General features: G+C 59.6%; 1 protein-coding gene across 1 annotated transcript; it reads left to right on the plus strand.

Moving 5' to 3' along the window:
• The first annotated feature begins 1,740 nt into the window (after positions 1 to 1,740).
• Positions 1,741 to 18,686, plus strand: LIN28A (lin-28 homolog A). Its single transcript, XM_064471353.1, has 4 exons — positions 1,741 to 2,153; positions 3,039 to 3,217; positions 13,312 to 13,496; positions 14,655 to 18,686. The coding sequence occupies exons 1-4, from the start codon at positions 2,123 to 2,125 to the stop codon at positions 14,866 to 14,868; spliced, it is 609 nt and encodes a 202-aa protein (XP_064327423.1). The 5' UTR covers positions 1,741 to 2,122; the 3' UTR covers positions 14,869 to 18,686.
• Positions 18,687 to 18,774: the final 88 nt, after the last annotated feature.

The following is an 18,774-nucleotide window of genomic DNA, read 5'->3' on the forward strand; positions in this document are numbered from 1 at the left end:
GAGCGTGAAGGAGAGCGTGAACACGCACCGTGATTTTCCCACTTGCCAAGGCTGTCCCCAGCCCGGCGTCACCTCTGCCAGCCCCCGTGTCGGGGGGGCTCTGCAGGGTCCCGTGCCAGGACAGGGAGCCCTGCGGGCTGCCCGAGCCTGGTCGCGGGTGGGAGTGGGGATCCCGGTCTGGGCCTGGGAGGCACCTGGCTGTACTCTGCTGTCGCAGACGTGGGGCTGCTCGTTGGCTTTGGGGACTTGACTCAAGACTGATGTGAACAAGAGACTAGTGGAGTTTTCTCTTCCCCCCCCCCGCCCTGTCTATCCTCATTAAAACCAGTGTAAAGATGAGGTGACACCCTATCAGCGTCATGGAATTATTAACGCTGCTGTGGGCGGGTCACGGGCGCCTCCTGCTCCACCCGTGCCCCGTGGGACCCTGGTTGCTCCTGCACTGCGGGAGTTGGCAGAGCCCTGAAGGGCTGGGGTGGGTGTGGGCAGCTCCGCCCCAGCCCCGAAGGGTCCCCCATCTCCCTGCCTTCGGGGTGCCCATGCAGAGAAAAACCATCCTCCTCCTCTTCCTCCTCCTCTTCTGCTGACACCCGCGGTTGGGGACTCCGGCGGGGCTGCTCAGCTCTGAGTGGAGGGGATAACGCGGAGCCCCCGGGTGTGGGTGGCCCCGGTGGCGGGCGGGGTGTGTGCGGGGCAGGAGGAGGAGGAAGGGCAGGAGGAAGGCAGCGGCCCAGGACCCTGGACAGGGGCGGGGCGGTTCAGCACCGTGGCCAGCGCCGGCGGCGCGGCGGCCCCGGGGGTGGCGGAGCCGTCGTGGATCCCCCCCACGCGGGATTTTGCCGGCAGCACCGGGCCGGGGGGATCCCCCCCACCCCGGGTGCGGTGCCCAGCCGCGCACTGTGTGTGTCGTGCGTGTCCCCGCCACGCTTCGCTCAATGGTACCACGCGGGGCGAGTCCCTCGTGGGGCGGTCGCGGTCAGCGCAAACGGACGCCCCCCCCCCCCAACATCCCACCCCACGTCTCTCCCTGCGAAGGGGGATGGGGGGCACTGCCGGCTCACCCCAATTTGGGGACGGGGGTCCCCCACGCACACCCCACACCTCCCGGGAGGGGCGGCGGGCGGCGCTGTGCCCCCACGGGCCGGGGAGGAGCGGGGCATTGTCCGCCCGCCGGAAATGGAGCCGCTGGTCACTCGCCCTTTGTCCCCGCCCGGCCCGGGGGGCGACGGGCCCCCGCCCGCCCCCCATCCCCCCCGCACCTCCCCGCCGCCGGAGGGCAGCCTGTGCCGCCGGGCCCGCGGGGGACAAGGCCCCTGGGGGGGTTGCATGGTCCTGGGGGTTCCATGGCCCCGGGGGTTGCACGCCCCACTCGCGGGACGCGGGATAGGTCTGGGGGCGCAGGAAGACCCCGATGTCCTGGGAAACCGCCCCCGGCCCCCACCCGGTGCCCCGGCCCGGTCCCGGTTCCCCCCGCCCCGCCATGTCGCGGGGAACGGGCCGTGGCTCGCAGGTGGCTCCGCTCGTGGGGGCAGCTGGGGGTGGGGGTGTTGCGGAGAACCGACGTGGAAACCCCCCCCCAGTCCTCGCGGGTCCCACCTCCTCACCCCCCGGGGGGTCACGTCTTCCCTTGACAGGTGGCGTCGCCCCTAAGTGGAGGGGGGGAAGTGGGGGGTCAAACCCCCCCCCCCCCCAAATCCCTGCCGGAATGTGTCGCTAACGGGGGGGGGGGGGGTAATTAGGATCACGTGGGGGCGGGATGGCGGAGCGGGGCCCGGCGCCCCCCGGCCCCGCGGGTGGGTCCTGGATGGGGGGGGATTGGGGGGGCGGGGGCGGCGGGGGCTGCTATTGTCTGCGAGAATTTGGGAGCCTTTGAAAAAACCCTCCCGCTCCCTCCCACCCCTATTGTTGGAGTGAAGATGGAGTCAAACCTCTCCCGGCTCCCTCCCGGCGGGGTCTAAGCTGGGGTTTTTTTGCTGAGGGTTTTTTTTTTGGTTCTTTTTTTTTCCCTTTTTCCTTTTTTTTTTTTTTTTTTTGGCTGGGCTGATACCCTCAAAGCTGGCCGAGGAGGAGGAGGGAGGAGGCGGTAACAGCCACAACTCGGAATTTGCAAGCGAGTGTCGGGATGGGGTCTGTTTCCAACCAGCAGTTTGCAGGTTAAGTTATATTATTGTCGCAGCCCGCCTCGGCTCCGCGATTATTAATAACGGCGGCAGAGCCCGGCCGGGGGGCGCAGGGTCCCCCCGCCCCGGCCCCGGCCCACCCAGCCCTGCTGCGCCCCAGCACCGAGGCCGGGCCCGGCGTGGCCTCGCTGCCCCGCCGCAGCTCTGGGGGGGTCCGGGGGGGGATTTATTTGGTGGTTTGTTGTTTTTTTTTCCCAGCCCCAGGGTGAGCCCAGAAGTTTGGGGCCGGTGGCGGCTGCTGGGGCTGTTTGGGAGCGGGGGGGGGGTGTTTCCCCGTGCAGCGGGGGGATGCTGACGGCAGGGGAGAAACTTTCTCCAGCGTGGCTTGCTGGGGGCAGGGGGATTTCGGGTTGGTTTTCGGGGACTTTTCCCCTTTTTTGTGCTCTTTTTTTAATTATTTTTGTTTTTTGGGGGGAGGGTTGGGTTTGGTTTTGGTTTTTTTTTTTTCGTTTTAACCTTTTTTTGAGGGGAGAACGGATTTAAGGCCACCACCCCACGCACCGCCCGGGTCGTGCCGGCAGAAGCTGTCTTCCTTTCCCCCCGCTCCCGGGGTGATCCCCACGCACACGTGGAAGCAGAGCCGACGGCTCTGTTTGGTTTCTTTTCTGGAAGAGTTTTGGGGTGGGGTTTGCTTTTGTTTTGGTGGTTTTGTTGGTTGGGGTTTTTTTTGTTGTTGGGGTTTTCTTGTTGGTTATTTTGTTTTGTTTTATTTTGCCTTTTCCAGCCTGGGGAACCCGGGCAGGATTTGGGGCTCCTGCTGCGGGCGGCCCGGCTGGGTGCGGGGCGGCTGGGCCGGAGCGGGGGTGGCCGCGGCTCCCCCAGCCCCTCGGCTCAGCGGCTCGGTGGGTCTCTCCCCAGGTGCGAAGCCGGGCGAGGAACCGGCCGGAGACTCGCCCAAGGCCGAGAACGAGCCCCAGCCGCTGCACGGCTCCGGCATCTGTAAGTGGTTCAATGTCCGCATGGGCTTCGGCTTCCTCTCCATGACCGCCAAGGGCGGCGCGACGCTGGACGCCCCCGTCGATGTCTTCGTGCACCAGGTACTGGGCCGGATCCCGCGTGGGGTCCTGGGGAGGGAAGGGGGTGCAACCCCTAGCACCTCCCCCCCCGGGATGCCGCCTCCACGCGAGGCCGTGGCTCCCCCCCCTCCCATCTGGGGGAACCGGGATCCCACCGGGCTCGTTTCCCCGGAGCGGGGCGGGTGGCGAAGGGCAGGCACGGCCGCTCACCCCGCCGCAGACCAGGTCTCCTCTCCGGAGAGCGGCTCTGGAAGCCGATCCCGGAGAGATTTCATTTTCCCATCCTGGTTCCCTGGGGACCCCCTCGGGGCCCGATCCGGGGGAGCAGGTGCCCGTGGGGCTGAGCGGGATGTGCCGGAGCGAGGACGTGACTCACCCCACGGGGGGACGCGGGGAAGAGATCGTTTTCCCCTGGGTCCAGGGTCCTGGGAGCCCTGAGCCATGCAGGGATGCAGGACTGGGCTTTCCCTTGCCGGTGGCTCATCCCGGGGCGGGATGAATCTCTGCCCGGGCCCCTTTTTTCGGCTGCGCTGGCACAAAGGCGTGCGGGGTCGTGCAGGTGTCCCCTATGAATCCTGTACCATACTGACAGCCTCATGTCCGGATTTGATCCACACGTGCCTTGCTGAGAGGGAAGACCTGTGCGTGTCGGTGATCCTGCGCCGAGAGAAGTCGTAGTTTCGGGGCTGTGGCTGCTTGAACCCACCCACCCTCCTCGGGTCGTGGGGGAGGATCTGCTGGGGGACCCCATTTCGGGGCTGTGGCTGCTTGAACCCACCCACCCACCCCAGGTCGTGGGGGAGGATCTGCTGGGGAACCCCATTTTGGGGCTGGGGGGAATGGGTTTGGAAATGGTGCCCAAATCAGGGCCGCCGGGTCGGTGCTGGGAGAGAGATGTGGGGCTCGGTACTGGTTTGCGTGGAAAGAGGTCTGTGTGATGAGTGTGGGCTGTGGCCCCTCACCCCGGGAAAGCAGCAGCCGTCGGGGCTGCAGAGCGAAGCAAACGTGAGCGAAGAGGGCTCAGGCATCTCTGGAGCAAACACAAATGGTTTTGTGGGTACGCTTGGGAATGAGATTTGGCCCGAGGCAGCATGGTGGTGCCATGTGTGCCGGCTCCAGGGAGCTCCTGGACCAGCTGGCTTCAGTGGCTGCTGCTCTCCATGACCCAAATCCCCCCAAATTAGGGTCTGTCCCATTGTCTGCTGATGGGCTGGGGGCACAGGACTGCGCTCCAGGGCTGTGCATGGCTCCTGGGACTAGGGGGTCCCAGGGGTCTTTCACCCCCTGTCCATGGGGCAGTGGCTCCTGCAGGCAGAGCTACAGTGGTTTGGCAAGGGAATGATGACCAAGGGAGAAGCAAATCCCTCCTTCAGCTGCGGCATAGTGAAAGCACCTTGGTAGGAGCTACTGTCCCGGGCCAGAAATGTGGCTGGGTTTGGAGGCAAGGGCTCCGAATCAGCCAGGGAAAACGGAGATCCTGGTGCTCTCAAGACAGCAAACGGGTCTTTGCATCTCAGCGTGGCACAGCAGGACCCAGTGCCTGTGGGGGAAGCCTCCCGCACTCCCTCCCTTCTCCTGGGGGTTTATTACCCCCAGACAGTCTGGTTTCCTGATTGCTTTTGCTCACATTCCTGCAGGAAAAGAGAATTAGCTGGGATGTCTCTGCTTGGAGCATCCCACCGCCCAGGAGAGGTGCAGCCTCCCGGTGTCCCCCATTTTCCGGGGCCGGAGGAGCCATGGGTTTCCGTGTGCAGGGCTTGCTGCATTCAGGAAATATGGTGAACGCTGGGTAAAAGCGAGTTATTTTGGGTAGCAAAGGGGCAGTGTGTGGGTGGTTCCCCTGCCGCAGTGAAGGGCAGGGTGATCCCAGTGAGGGGTTTTGCACTACCAGAAGAGGGGCAGCTTTGGGCTGATGTCGGGTTTTTCTTCTCCAGGTCGGGCTTCACCTCCTGCCCCTCTTGCTGGTGGCACAAAATCGCTGCTCGCCCACAGCAAAAGAGCCGGGGCTGATGCCGGTTGCTCCCCCACTGCGGGGCATCCCGGCACTGCCTCAGACCCTCTCAGAGAGGGACCAAACTCACACCCCCACCCCAGCCTGGCTGCCTTTGGGTGGTGCGTGGGGAAACGGACCCTTCTGCCGATGCTTTCCCCATCCCAGCATCTGGATGCTTCCGAGAGCCGGTGCTGGCTCCCTTCCCTGGGGAGGGAGTCAGGCCTGGGAGGGCAAAAGCCAGCACCAGCCAGGAAGAACAAGACTCAGGGCTCAGGGTGCTGGGCTCAGGGTGCCGGACTCGGGGCTGTACCCAGCACCCACCGCCTGCCCCAAATGAGCCATTGGAGTCTAACACCCCAGAGCCCCCCATAACCCACTCCTTCCCCTCTTCATTTACATATGTGAATGATGACCCACAGGAAGTAATTGTGGGAGAAAGAAGGGAATTGGCCTCTTTAGATCTATTAAATCACTTTATTACAGGAACCAGGTCTGAATGGCCCTTCTCTGCAGGGAGCGCGTCTCCATCTCCCTCTCCCTTTATCTGATCACAAAGAGATTAAAATCTCGGCAGGACAGGAGACTAACAGGGCTCCTCGGGGCTGCCTTTCCCTCGCATTGTGAGCTAAAAATGAGGCATTTGGGTTCAAATGCCTCCCCTGGACACTGGAGATGGATTCATTTGGGGGCTGTAGAGAGACAGGGGGGATGAAGCAGGGAAGAGTGGAGCAGGTCCTCCCCGGGGAGGCGAAGGGCTGAGCAGCACCCGTGAAAGGGTGGGAGTCTCAAAGTGGCAGAAATCAGGCTGGTGCAGACCCCAAAGCTGCGGTGGTCTCCTGGGGATGTGGCTCCTGGGCTTGCATGGTGGCTCTGGGCATCACTTACAGGAGCGTGGGGCTGTCGGGGCAGGCAACTGGGAAAGGGAGAGGGTGAAATCTGGGCACCCCGTGGCCCCAGGGATCAGTGCTGCTGGCTGGAGCAGGAGAAGTAAGCGCAAACCAACAAGGCTGGGGGTTGCGGTCCATCCCCAAGCCTGGCCCTGCTAGCCCTGGCTGAGAGCAGAGGGGAAGGGGCTGCCCAGCTCCTGGGAACCACTGCTCTGCACAGCTCGGCTCTGTGTCTGCAAGTGTTTCTTCAAGCCAACGGGTCTAAATCCTTGATGAAGGCAATGTTAGCCGCTTTTTTTTTGTTGGTTTTTTTTTTGTTCTTTCTCATGACTTTGGCAAGGAGAGCTTCTGGGCACTGCTGGGACCCTGCGGCTGCCGTGGCCGCAGTGTGTTCCATGGCATCTCAGTGATGTGGTCTCGCGTGTCCTTGCGGGGCCGTAAGGCTGTGCCTGTGGTCTGACATGCTGGAGCTGGGATGTTGGCACTCCTGCCCTGCCTGAGTGCCCAGGGCAGTGTGGGCATGGGGGAGCTTCAGTCCCCCCACGGTCCCCTGGGTGCTTGCCGTCCCCAGGAGCCTCGTGGGTGTTGGGGTCGGCGGCAGGGCTCTATCCCCACTCGGCGGGGCAGGGGATGGGGTGGAGGGGTCTGACGGCTGCTGTTCGGCCGTGGGTTTTGGCTGAGCAGACCTGGGCTGTTGCCCACCTGTGCTTGTGCTGTCCTCTTGTGCGGGGCCAGGGACAGCCAGCCAAGATGCAAGTGTGATGTGAGATCTTAAAAAAATCATGTGTTTGGAGGCAGCTCGATCCCTGACCGTGCAGGAGAGCAAAGGCAGGAGCACAAGGGAGGATTTCTCTATCGGGGAGCAGGGTCCAGCCTTCCCGTGGGTCCCCTGCTGCCTTTCCCCTGGGCTGGGGTGCAGGGCAGGATCCAGCTGCAGGGATTTGGTTTGTGCAGAGCTGGGGTGGCAGCGATGGGAAGGGGGAACCCGCTCAGAGCCGCAGTTTGATTTCGTTGGTGCGTTGGACCTGTGATGCTCAGAGGCACAGGACACATTTAATACCTCAGGTTTTTTCTGCTTTCTCATGTGCATTGCTCCTGCATTTGCTCTCCGGGACCAGGGTCACCCCGCAGTGCTGGGTGGGCACCCCGAGGTGCCGGCGTGGGTGGCTGCAGGACCCGGGAGCAGCAGGGTTACGCGTGTCCCTGGGGAGGGGAGCCCCAGGGGTAGAAACGCAGGTCGGCATCTCTCCTTTCGGCGGGGAGAGGGCTGGGAGCGGTTTCTTTGTTGGTTTTTTGTTTGTTTGTTTGTTTGTTTTTAATAACTAGTGGAATAAAATTGTATCGCACCGCTTGTGTCCCACGTCCTGATAGCAAATGTGAAAGAGAGCGGCTTTATTCAACCCCTGAAACTCCCTCAAGACGCACACAAAAAAAGCCTCCTGTCTCTGTCTAAAGATTAACTGATGGCTGCAGGCACATCCCTTCCCCCAGCTCCCCCTCTCAGCCCCAGGGCGAGGGGCAGGGAGAGAAAACACCCTTAAATGGTCTCCCAGATAAAACGGCCCAAATGAATGGGATTGCTCCCGCTGCCGGGGAGGGCTGGGATGGAGCCGCTGGCTTGGTGAGCCCCTATCCCTGCCGCCCCCGGCTCCAGTGTTTCCTTTTCCCTGTTTACTTCGTCCTAAGAATAAGTAGGATGAAGCTGAAATCACGGACAGAAGGTGCGCTGCTGCTCCCGGCCGTGCTCCTGCTTTAATATGGGAGTATAAAATTAATATGCAGGAGCTAATCCTAATTAGCTGCCTCCTGGGATGCGCGGGAGGGTTTAGCACCCTCAGGGTGGGGAAAAGTACAACTGAAGGAGCTGAAGGTGTGGATTAAGGGCAGGTAGTTGATGGGTTAAACTCCTTGGAAGATACTTTTTTTTTTTTTCCCCTCCAGAATTAGTATCTAGCCTTTAATTTTGCTGGCTTACGGTGGAAAATTAAGAGCAAATGTAGTTACTTTGGCATGACTGTGGCTTTATTTTGATTTTACTTGAATTGGGAAAAAACCCTTGGGGATATTGCTCCAGATGACAGTAGAAGGACTGGAAAGCCCTGGTAATGTTTTGTTAAACCCCCTGTGCTCTCCCCGCTGGGCTCCTGCAGGCATCACCCTCTTTATCTCTGCACTAAGCCCCCGGAGCTGAGGGAGCAGCATCCACCAGCCGCTCGCACAGGGGCTGAGCTGCAGGAATGGACCGCGGGGCGATTCCTGCTCTGAGCCGTACACCCATGAGCTCGAAAATAGCAGCAGCGCAGTCCCTGGCGCTTGAGCTGCTGGCACCAGGAAAGATCTGCTGTGTGGTCTGGGGAGAGGGAAGGGCTCTGCTTGGGGATGGATCCAGACACGAGCTGTGAAGGCAAAGGGAGGTTTCCCTGCTGGCCTCGTGGCTGGTGGTGGGGAGCTGAGCTGTGGCATGGGGGCCTGGGTCACCGCTCCGTGTTGGCGGAGTCTGACCCTGCCAAAATCTGCTTTGGGGGCTGTTTGCAAGAGGAGATGTGCTCTGCTGGAACAGGGCTCGGAGCTGGGCTGGGGCTGCCCCGTCCCAGTGGGATAGCAATGGCATCGCCGGGTCACAATCAGAGCTGTGCCCCAAAAAACTGGGTGAGCATCAACCCCCTGCATGCCCTCTTATTCTGACGCAGGAGCCAAGGAAGGGCTGCTCTGCACTGTCTGTGCCAAACATGAGTCCTGCAGGGCCGGGAGTGGCTATGGGCTGGGGCAGCTCCCCTGGGGATGTGCGTGTCCCCCCAGGATGGGTCCCTGGGGGTCGTGGCAGGGCAAAGGTGGCCGGGACGCAGGGTCTCTGCGGGCTGCCCTGCAGCCTGGCCAGCAGCAGCATGGGGCTGGTGGCACAAAACAAGGGATTTGGGGGACAGGGATACTGCAGCTTGGGGGGACAGAGGGGTGCAGAGGTGAAAGGGGGAGCACGGTGGCCAGGGTGCCCTGGGCACTATTGTGGGTGCAGGCTGAGCAGAGGAGACCACAGTTGGGGTACCCCCAGCCTGCAGGCAAAGGTGGGGTGCAGTGACAGAGTGCAGTGACCCTTGAGGGTCTCAGCAATCCATGTGCCCAATGCTGGGACCTGCCAGGGGGGGTCCACCTTCCCTGACCCCCATGGGTTGCTTCACATCTGTGGAGTGGGAGAAACTGAGGCACGGGGACTGGCTGCAGTGGGGTCAGGCTGCCCGAAACACTCGGGACATGACCTGGCCATATCCCTGGTACAGCTCAGCACCGCTGCTCGTGTTCCCGCAGTCACTTTTAACCCAGCATCCCAACCCAGCTTGTTTTCCAAGGGATTTAAGTTTAAACGGCTGCAATGCTCCCGCGCTGGCAAGAGGCGAGGTGCAGCGGCCGCTCCGCCCCAGGCCCCTCCGGACACAAAGATGGTTTGATTGAGTGGCCGGGGCTGGCTGGGAATAAACGTCCCCTTGTGTCATGCTGGGGAGGCCGCGGGGACAATGGTGACCCCGGGGCTGGCCAAGCCTCTCCAGAGCCTGGTGGGGTGAGGGCAAACCAGAGCCCAGCCATTTGGGGAGCAGCCGCCAGATTTGGGGTTCTCCATGGTGTGACCCCAGGGATGGGGAAGCAACTCTAATGCTGAGCTCTGTGATGAGGGATTTTTTGGGTGGGAGGAAGAAGAGGGATGAAGGCACCCACGTGCAGGTGGGGAAGGGGGAATGGGTGAGGGTGAGGGACAGCCAGTGCCGTGGGGGCGGTGGGCAGCGGGCAGCATGCAGCTGCTCATGTGCTGCATCTTTGTCTGCTGTAAATAACCGCGGAGCTGCTGGGGTGCAGGATGGGTGACAGAATAGCGGAGAGGTGCCTGCTGTGACACCTGGTGAGGGTCCTGGGGCCTGGGGGTCCACAGAGAGCTGGGTGAAGCAGTGCCAGTGCTGCTTCTGTTCCTCATCCCACTGGTGAACTCTGGACCCTAATGATGACAAGTGAAATCCTTGTGCTAGGATATGCTTTAAAACAGTTTTATTATGAGGGTGAAAATGCTTTGTGGTCCCAAGCCAGAGGGAGCCCAGGGTCACCCTACACCCCCACCCTGTACCAAAACCACCCCTCCAAGACTGACCCCTTTGCTCTGCCACAGCACCCAAACCCCCCACCCGATGGGCAAGAGCCGGCTCTCCTGTAGCGGGCGAGCTGGGTGCAGGGCTGATGCGCGGAGGGGCTGCAGGGGGTCAGAGGGCCGCGGCCATGCTGGCCACCCTTCCTCCCCCCTCCGTGGCCTGGAACTCCTGGAATTTGGGCAGCGGGAGCGCGGCTGCCGCCGGCCCTTTGTTCTCGCTGGCCGGTGGCTCCCGGCCCTGGCCCTCCCCTGCGCTCCCCCTCATCCCCAGCATCCCCGGCTCGCTCCAATCCCCCCCTTCCTCTCTTTATTTTTTTGGGGGTGTGTGTGTGTGTGTGGAGGCCTGGGAAGGCTCCGGCTTTGTGTGTGGTGTGGGACAGGGGCTCTGGGCCCCTTCCTTTCAGATGCAGGAGGTATGCAGCTAATTCAATGGGCTGCAGTTTGATTACCTATCTGATAACAGAGGAATGCCAGCAATGTGTGTGTTTTGGGAAGGGGGCAGGGGGGATGCGCAGGGACCACCAGCCACTCTGCAGCTCACATCAAAAGGCTGCGGCGGGGGGAGAGCTGGGGTGCCCCGGCTGCTGCCCCCCCTTCTTCCCCGGGGAGAGGGCGTTTCCTTTGGCCTTTTGGCGGAGGGGGCCGGGGAGGCGGTTGTCATCCTCACCCGCTCCTGGAAAATAAATCGTTTCCCCCATCATGTTGCAGCAGCTTCTGCCCCAGCCCTCCTCTTCCTTTAAATGGGGGTAATGGATGGCTCACGGGGGGAAGGAGCTGGATCCCCCAGCACTGGGGGTACAGCAGTTTGGCTGCTCACGAGTGATGGTGCCCAAGGCGTGGGCTGTGCTGGGGGAGCCCAGCTTGTGCGCCAGGGTCCCCCCCGCCACGGCTCGGCTTTGTCCCCGGGCTTGGGGCTGAGCGCCTGGGAGTTTTCATCTCTGCAGTGTAAACACAGCTGGGCTGGCTGGGGCTGTGAACACCCCGATAAGGATCTGTGGGAGGTGGCTGGTTCTCGTCCCCTGCCTCCGGAGCTGCCTCCTGTGCCACAGAGTGATGCTCGCCATGGAGTGATGCTCAGCTCCTTCTCACCCCCGAAATGCCATGCTGCTGCTGGAGTGGGACAAATTTGCTGTCGGTGGCGGCCCCCATTTCCTAAACTGGCTCATACAGAGGGTCTTGAGGAGGCTGGTGGGGCAGCATGCTGGGGATGGGGCAGGGTGGGTGGCCGACCCTGAGGTGCCAAGGCTGAGCCAGGCACCTCCTGTGTTGTGCTGGCAGCTGCTTTGGACACAATGCTCCTGCTTGGGTGATGCTCAGCATCCTCCCAGTGATGCTCAGCCCTGGGGGAAAGCCAAGTTGGGGTTGGGAGCAGTGTCTGGCCGTTGCGCTGAGTGTGGCAGGGTGTTCGCCTGTGTTAAGTGTTGATGGGACTGCCCAGACCAGCCCTGGGTGGGCAGAGGTTGCTGCTGAGCTCCTGTTGCATCCTTGTCATTGTGGACCTCGCAGCTCATGGTTTGGCTCCCTTTTGGGAGCAGGAGCAGGTCAGAGAGCAAAGGTTTCTGGCAATCCCATCCAGACCGCCCTGACCCTGTCCCAGGGGGCAAATGGACCATGTGGATGTTGGTGACTTGGCCCAGCCCATGGGGTCTGGCCCACCTGGAGCTTGGCCCCCAGGCACAGAAGCAGGGGGAAAAGCAGCAGAAAAAGGGGCCTCAAGGTTTGTTCCTCAAGCTCTACTGCATTCCCACTTCCCTCGTGTGCCCAGAGACACACAGAGGTCTTGCAAGAACCATAAAAAGAAATTCACTCCTAAACCCCAATAACTCCATTTCCTCCCTTCCTGCTTTTACATGGGGTGTTTCCATGAGGGTCCTGGGGAGATTTGGGGGCGGACGAGGGGAACGAAAAGGGGAACTGGCCTGTCCATCCCTGGGCAGCATGCACGCAGAGGCTCGGTGTGGGAAGAATGGGCGGCCGCAGCCCACGTGACGGGACACCAGGCCATGAATGGGGGAGATGCTCCATTCATAAATGCAGGGTCTTGCTGCAGCCGCACAGGGCTCTGCTGGGAATCCCCAGCCCGCTGGAGCTGCTCCTCCCTCTGCCAGCAAATCCCCCTTAACTCTTTGCTCACACTTATTTGGGCTCCGCTAACAAAGTTGAGTGAAAGACCCTGCTCAAATCACTGCCTGGGATGCGACGATCCTGGTCCGGCGGAGCAGGCAGTGATGCTCATGGCAGTCCTTGCTGGCATCTGGGCAAGAGGCACCGGCTGCATTGCCCGTCTCGGCTCCTTATGAATTTGTTCTGTTAAAATGGACAGAGCTCATAAAAGTGGAGTGGTTTTTTCTATCATCTCACAACGCCCCTCCCCAGTCTGGGTCTGAAATACCAAATTTGGTTGTACAGTGATGACTGATGTGGCAATCCTGGGAGGGACAGGCGATGCCCCCAGTGGTGACGATCTGGGGCCAAACAGCTACTTAATTAATTATTGGGGGCATTTAAAGGGCTTGAACCGAGGTGAGGGGCAGCGAGGGGGCTGCAGTGCAGGGGGGCTGGCTGGGACTTCCAGCCTCCTGCTCTTGCTGCGGCTCCTGCCATGAGCAGGGTTGCACGTGCCTGTGCAAAGCCTCAAGATCCTTTTGTCTTTTAAATGACATTTTGGATCTCCCTGCAAGCATCCCCAGCCCTGGGTGTTGGGAGGCGTAGGGGCAGGTCTCGCCCTGCAGCATGGGGCTGGGTGGGAGAAGGGGGCTGTTTTGCAGTGCTGAGAGCCAGCGTTTTGCAGCAAACGTTGCTGAAATTTGGGGCAGAGCTGGCTCTGCCGGCCTTTGCTTCCCAAACCAGTGAGCCCCACTTGGCCAGGTGCCTCAGCTCACTGAAGGGTCTGCGTTATCAAATGCGGCTCCAGAGATTTTAGGGAGACGAAGGTGCCTGGTCAAGCTTGGTCCCTGATGTCCATCCCCTCACAAGGGGCAGGCATGGGGGGTCGTTGTCAGCTCTTGTGCAACGGGGGAGGTGTTTTCTGGGCTGGGGCTTGTTGTGCATCCAGTGGACACCCTGACTTGGTACTGACCCCTGTCTTTTCCCCATCCCTCCCCAGAGCAAGCTCCACATGGAGGGATTCCGCAGCCTGAAGGAGGGTGAAGCTGTTGAGTTCACTTTCAAGAAGTCATCCAAAGGTTTGGAGTCCATCCGGGTGACCGGCCCGGGGGGTGTCTTCTGCATCGGCAGCGAGAGAAGACCCAAGGGCAAGAGCCTCCAGAAACGCAGATCGAAAGGAGACCGGTAAGGGGTGGCCAGGGCCTGATCCAGGGCAGGGTCCAAGCCCTGCGGGCACCAGGAGCTGCCTGGCACCCTGCCTGCGGCATGGGGACGGGCTCAGGTCCAGTGGGGCAGGCAGCGACCCTTCCTCTGGGAAAGTGGCTTCCTTCGGCGGTTAATGAGTGGCAGATGCAGCTTGGTGGGGAAAGGGCAGCAAACCAGCAGCCAAAGGGCAGAGGTCAGGGACACCCCGGGCGGCCGCTGCCCTCGTCTGGGGGAGCCGCGCTGGGCAGGGGTAATTTTCTCGAAGAGAAACCCTTCCTTGTGGGAAGGAAATGGCCGGACGTCCTGGCAGCGTCTCCCACGGTGAGGCTGGGAGCCCTGGGGCGAGTTTCTAGCCAGCCCTTCATCCCCCCTCTCCTGTCTCATCCTCTCCATCCTGGCAGCCCAGTGCTGTCTCCCTCATCCCAGCTTTCCCAGTGGATGCTGCCCGCTCTACTCGGCTGTTCTCACAAACGGGTTTTAAAATTAGTTGGAAAGGAATTGGGGAGGAAAAGGGAAGAGAAAAGTCTTGTGGCCCTTCTAGATCGATGCAGGATTTAAATATGGACACAAGGCAGCTCCCTCTGCCCCCACTGCTCTGGTGCGAAGGTGGCACCTGGGGGCGAGTGCTGCAAGGGTACAGCCATGAGAGAAGCCATGTTTGGGGTTGTCCCCACATCTATGGCCACGGTCCCTGCAACCGTTCACCCGGTCGGGGCTGTCAGTCATCCTATTGCCTGTTCCTGCTCTGCCGCAAGCTTTTGGTCTGTAGCGTGTGACCCTGGGTGCAAGGTATGTAGACACAGGAGCCAGAACCACGATGGAGCCAGAGGGGTGGAAGCCCCCGACATCCCCGATTTTTGTCCCCAAGTGCTCGGTTTCGGTGTGGGGGTTTGCTGCCATCTCCTGGGTACCAGCAGCACCACTGTGCCAGGTCCAAACCAGCTGTACTGCAGCTGGGGCTCTGCGGGGACCAAACCCAGGGGCACCATCCGCCCCCAAAGAGACCCCACATCCCTGCCGCAGCCAGGTCATTTTAAGCCCAGCTCTGGCTGTGAAGCCAGATGGCCCCAGGCACAGCCACAGCAGCATCCCACCTCATTTTGTTTCTCCTCGAATCTCTCTCCTCCTGCCCCGCAGATGCTACAACTGCGGTGGTCTGGACCACCATGCCAAAGAGTGCAAGCTCCCGCCGCAGCCCAAGAAATGCCACTTCTGCCAGAGCATCAGCCACATGGTCGCCAACTGCCCTGCGAAAGCACAGCAGTCCCCCAGCTCCCAGGGAAAACCTGCCTACTTCCGAGAGGAGGAGGACATGCACAGCTCGGCCCTCCTCCCCGAAACCCGGGAATGATGGAGTGTGGTGGGGAGGGGGGGCTTCCACCAGGATGAAGAGGCTTTGGCAAGGCAATGGGCAGCCGTGGGGGCTTGGAGGAGGGAGGGCAGGGTGAAGGACCGGGGAGGGAAGACAGCAGTGCTAACGGTGGGGACCTGGTGTCTCTGCACGGAGCTTTTTTCCCCTGTTCCCAGCCTGGGGAAAGCCCTGCTTTAATCGGGATGGCTCGTTCCAAAAATAGGGGGAGGCAGCACCCAACACACCTCTTCCAGCTAAAAAAATCTCTATATTTGATTCATCTTTATTCTTTTCCTGAATGAAGCCAGGCAGTAGTGTGTCTGGGAGGAGGAGCAGAGAAGCAACATCTCAGGGAGGAGCTCAGGGCTCCTTGTTGTCCTGAGCTTCAAACAGGCTCCGGCACAGCTTGGATGAGCTGCAGTGGCCCCGCTCCTGCGCCTGCCCTGTCCCTCTCTGCCCCAAGGAGGGAGGCCAAGGGGGGAAGCCTGGCTGCAGAGTGCCAGGGAGATGTCCGTGGGCTGGCCCCACGGGTCCTTCTGCTCCTCACAGCTTCTCACTTGCAGATCAGTCCAAGGGTTTGCAGTTTTTCTGTGGTTGCCCCATTGCTGAAACCAGCAGAGCCCAGATTTGGGCTTAGTCTGGAAGGAAATGGGGCATCTCTCGGGGCTGGGCTAATGCAGCCCATGAGCGGCAAGTGAGCTGCAGCTTGGGGGAAATCAAGTCAAAAGGAAAACACTTCTTTCTTTTCCCCCTAAGCCTTCCCAAGTGCCAGCCCAGAGAGCAAAAGTTGGTTTATGCAGCCAGCTCTTCCCCTCTAAGGCTTTTCCCTGCCTCTGAAATGTGGAGCCAGGGAGCAGGAGGGCTTCATGGAGCAGAAATACTCTTCGTTAAGCCTTGGGCACCAGCCATAGGGCAGAGCCAGCTCACGGGGATGTTGCTGGCAGCGTTTACCTCGGAAGCTGTGTGCGCAGCCCAGCCGGGGCTCACACGGATCCACCCGTGGCTTGATCCAGACACCAGACTGCCTGGGTCTTCCCACGGGCTCTGGATCAAACCCACACAGGACAAAAAAGCACCTCTACTCCTTCTGCCCATCCCACGCTCCAGAAACCGATGGCTCCTGGGCAGAGCCTCCCCAGGGGCAGAGGAAATGGGTGTCCCAGGTCATTAGTGGCTGCTGTCCTCCCTCCCCACCGGCCCCACCAAGTCTTGCCTTTATTTATTGGCCCCGGTGGACAGCCCTTCTCCCGGGGCAGCCCCCTCGTCCGTGCCAAAGCCAACGCCAAGTGAAACCTGCACTAGGACGTGCGTGAATGACGTATCTTTGGGTTTGTTTGTCGTCTTTTTTGGGTTTTGTTTTGTTTTTTTTTTTAATATAAATATTCTGTTTTTGTATTTTTGTATATTTTAATCTTTAAGAAAAGAAAAAAAAAAAGAGAAAGGACGTAATTCCTGCAACTTATTCTCAGGTATTCGAGCAATCTCAGGGATAAAATGCCTCTGTAGCCCAGTGCTGGACAGAGAGGAGGGTTTTTTCTAACAGCACAAAGACATGACGAAGTTTGTATTGGAAGTGTAGATCTACCTCACTGGATGTTCGCTAGGTGGACTGACATGTTGAGCTTTTCAGTTGTGTTTTTTGGTATGTTTGGGATTTGTTTTCTTTTTAACTGTATTTTAATAGAGTCTCTTTCCCTTCCCCATGGACTGAGGAGGAATTTGGGTCTGTAGATCCGTGTGCGGGGATGGAGAAGCCAGGCAGTGCCACGGGGCAGGGAACAGCTGCTAGAGCCCGTGTCGGCTCCCCAACTCCAGATTTTCTCCCAGCCTGGTGGCTTTTGAGGACTGTCCTCCATTTCTCTCTCCTGTTTACGCTCACACGTCCTCTATCTGCCCTCCCAATGGGACCGCTCCAGTCCGCCCCACGCCAAGTCCTCCCGTTGCCCTCGGGCTGGGGTGTCGCACAGGCTCCCAGCAGCATGCTGTAGTGGTTGGGGGTTGGAAAGCCAGGATGGGGGTCTCAGCCCCTCTTCAGGGGGTCCCAGCCCATTCAGGGGGACATGGCAAGAGCAGACAGGGAGGTCATTGGGAGCCTGAGGGTTATCCTCAGTCCCCTGCCCTATAACTTGTCCTCAAGCAAAGGGCTGGCTGCCCTAGGATGAGGGACCTGGTGCCAAGATGGACCCAAGTCCAAGGGAGATGCAGCTGCTCCGTCTTTCTCCTCCTTTCCTGGCTTCCCCCAAATGCTGACTTACGATGGCTGGGGGAAACACTGGATCCCTGGTTTTGGGGCATTAACACTCCACTTTGTAGCCTGGGGGCTGGCTGGAGCCTTCCCAGGGAGGGCATCTTGCTGTGCTGGCGTGTCAGGACGTGGGCGCGGTTTCTGCTGTTTTTTAGGTAGCGATAGGTTTAGATGTAGAGCAGGGCTGGAACAGATGGGGAGCACCTACTCCATCCTCGCCGATGGGGGTCACCAGGGGGGATTTGCTGAGGCTGCTGGAGCCCAGTGACCCCTCTGAGTCTTTGCTCTGCCCTGTGGCACACTGGCACTGGTGGGGATGGAGAGCGGCTCCCCAGCTGCTTGCCTGCTCTGCTCCAGTAGTTTTTATGGTGGTGGTGGTCTCTTCTTGGGAGGGTGTGGGGAAGGACTTTTTAGTTCTTGACTGGCAATGGGATCTATACAAAACTGCTTCAGGAAAATGGCTTTTGTCTGAACGGGGTAAATGCAATAGAGCGCACTGGGCTGCGTGTCTAAGCCTGGGCCTCGGTCCCGCTGCCGCGTTGTGGGGGGGCTGTTGGCCTTCCCCGGCACCTCGGTTGTGCTGGGGAAACTGCTGCCCCCCCCTAATTGTATCTGTCTTGAAGAATCGTGTAGGACCTTTCCCCCCTCTCCCCCAGTTTAATGGTTTGGTGATTTTTCTGCTAGTTGTCTAGTGTGTGTAAATACCTCTGTAAATCTTTCAATTTTCTCTCAGTATTCTCCTTGATTATTGTTTACAAACGTAAGAGAAAAAAAAAAGGTAAAAAAAATAGCCAAAGCATCTAATAGGTTAGGGACCAGGGAGACAGGATCTTCTCTGTATACTCTGCCTTTCAACTCTGTGTGGGGATATGAGCTCTGTAACCATCCCTGTCCTAGGCTAAAGCAAATAGCAAATGGCTTAGAGAATCACTCAGGTTTCCCTCAGGGCCGTTGTGGCACTGGGATCCAAGAAAACAGGGATTTTTATCTGTATAGGGAAGCCACATTGCAGAAGATGGGATTGCTTTGCATCTTCTCGTTGAATTTGCCATTGTGGCTCTTCCCATATCTTAACAATAATTAACTAAATCGCTGCATCATCACCCACCTTGCCCATGCTCGGCTTGCAGGCGCTGGGCACTATGCATTACGGGACAGTGAATCACGGGCGGATGAGGCTGCACACTCAGGGTCCAGCTGTAACACAGGAGCATTTGAATGTATAACAAAAAGATGTCCCTCACGAGAGGGCGTCTCCCCTGGTGCGAAAGCCTTGAGTCCCAAGATTGTCTACGAGGAGACGGAAGAATGTAATCCATGTTTACTGCTAGCAACCAAAGCTTGTTTGTGTCAAACTCTTGAATTTTTATGATGTGGGTTGGAGGGAGGGAATAATCGGGGTGGCTGTGTGTGGCTCAGGGGTTACCCCCAGCCACACTTTCCAAAGAGATTTCCTGCAGGAGTCCCTGCAGCGAGAACCCCAGTTCCTGTTGCTGCAGGTTTTCCCCTCTTCCATTTTTAAAAAAATTTGTTTTTGTACCAACTATGTAAAATGTGGGTTGTTTTCTTTTCTGGAAAAAAAAAATAAAGACCATGGGCAATGGCTGCTGGTGATGTTCTGTGTGCGGTTACTCTTTTTTTCCTCCCCTGGGAAGCCCAAA

Source organism: Phalacrocorax carbo, chromosome 22 (genome assembly GCF_963921805.1).
Source record: "Phalacrocorax carbo chromosome 22, bPhaCar2.1, whole genome shotgun sequence".
NCBI classification, from domain to species: domain Eukaryota; kingdom Metazoa; phylum Chordata; class Aves; order Suliformes; family Phalacrocoracidae; genus Phalacrocorax; species Phalacrocorax carbo.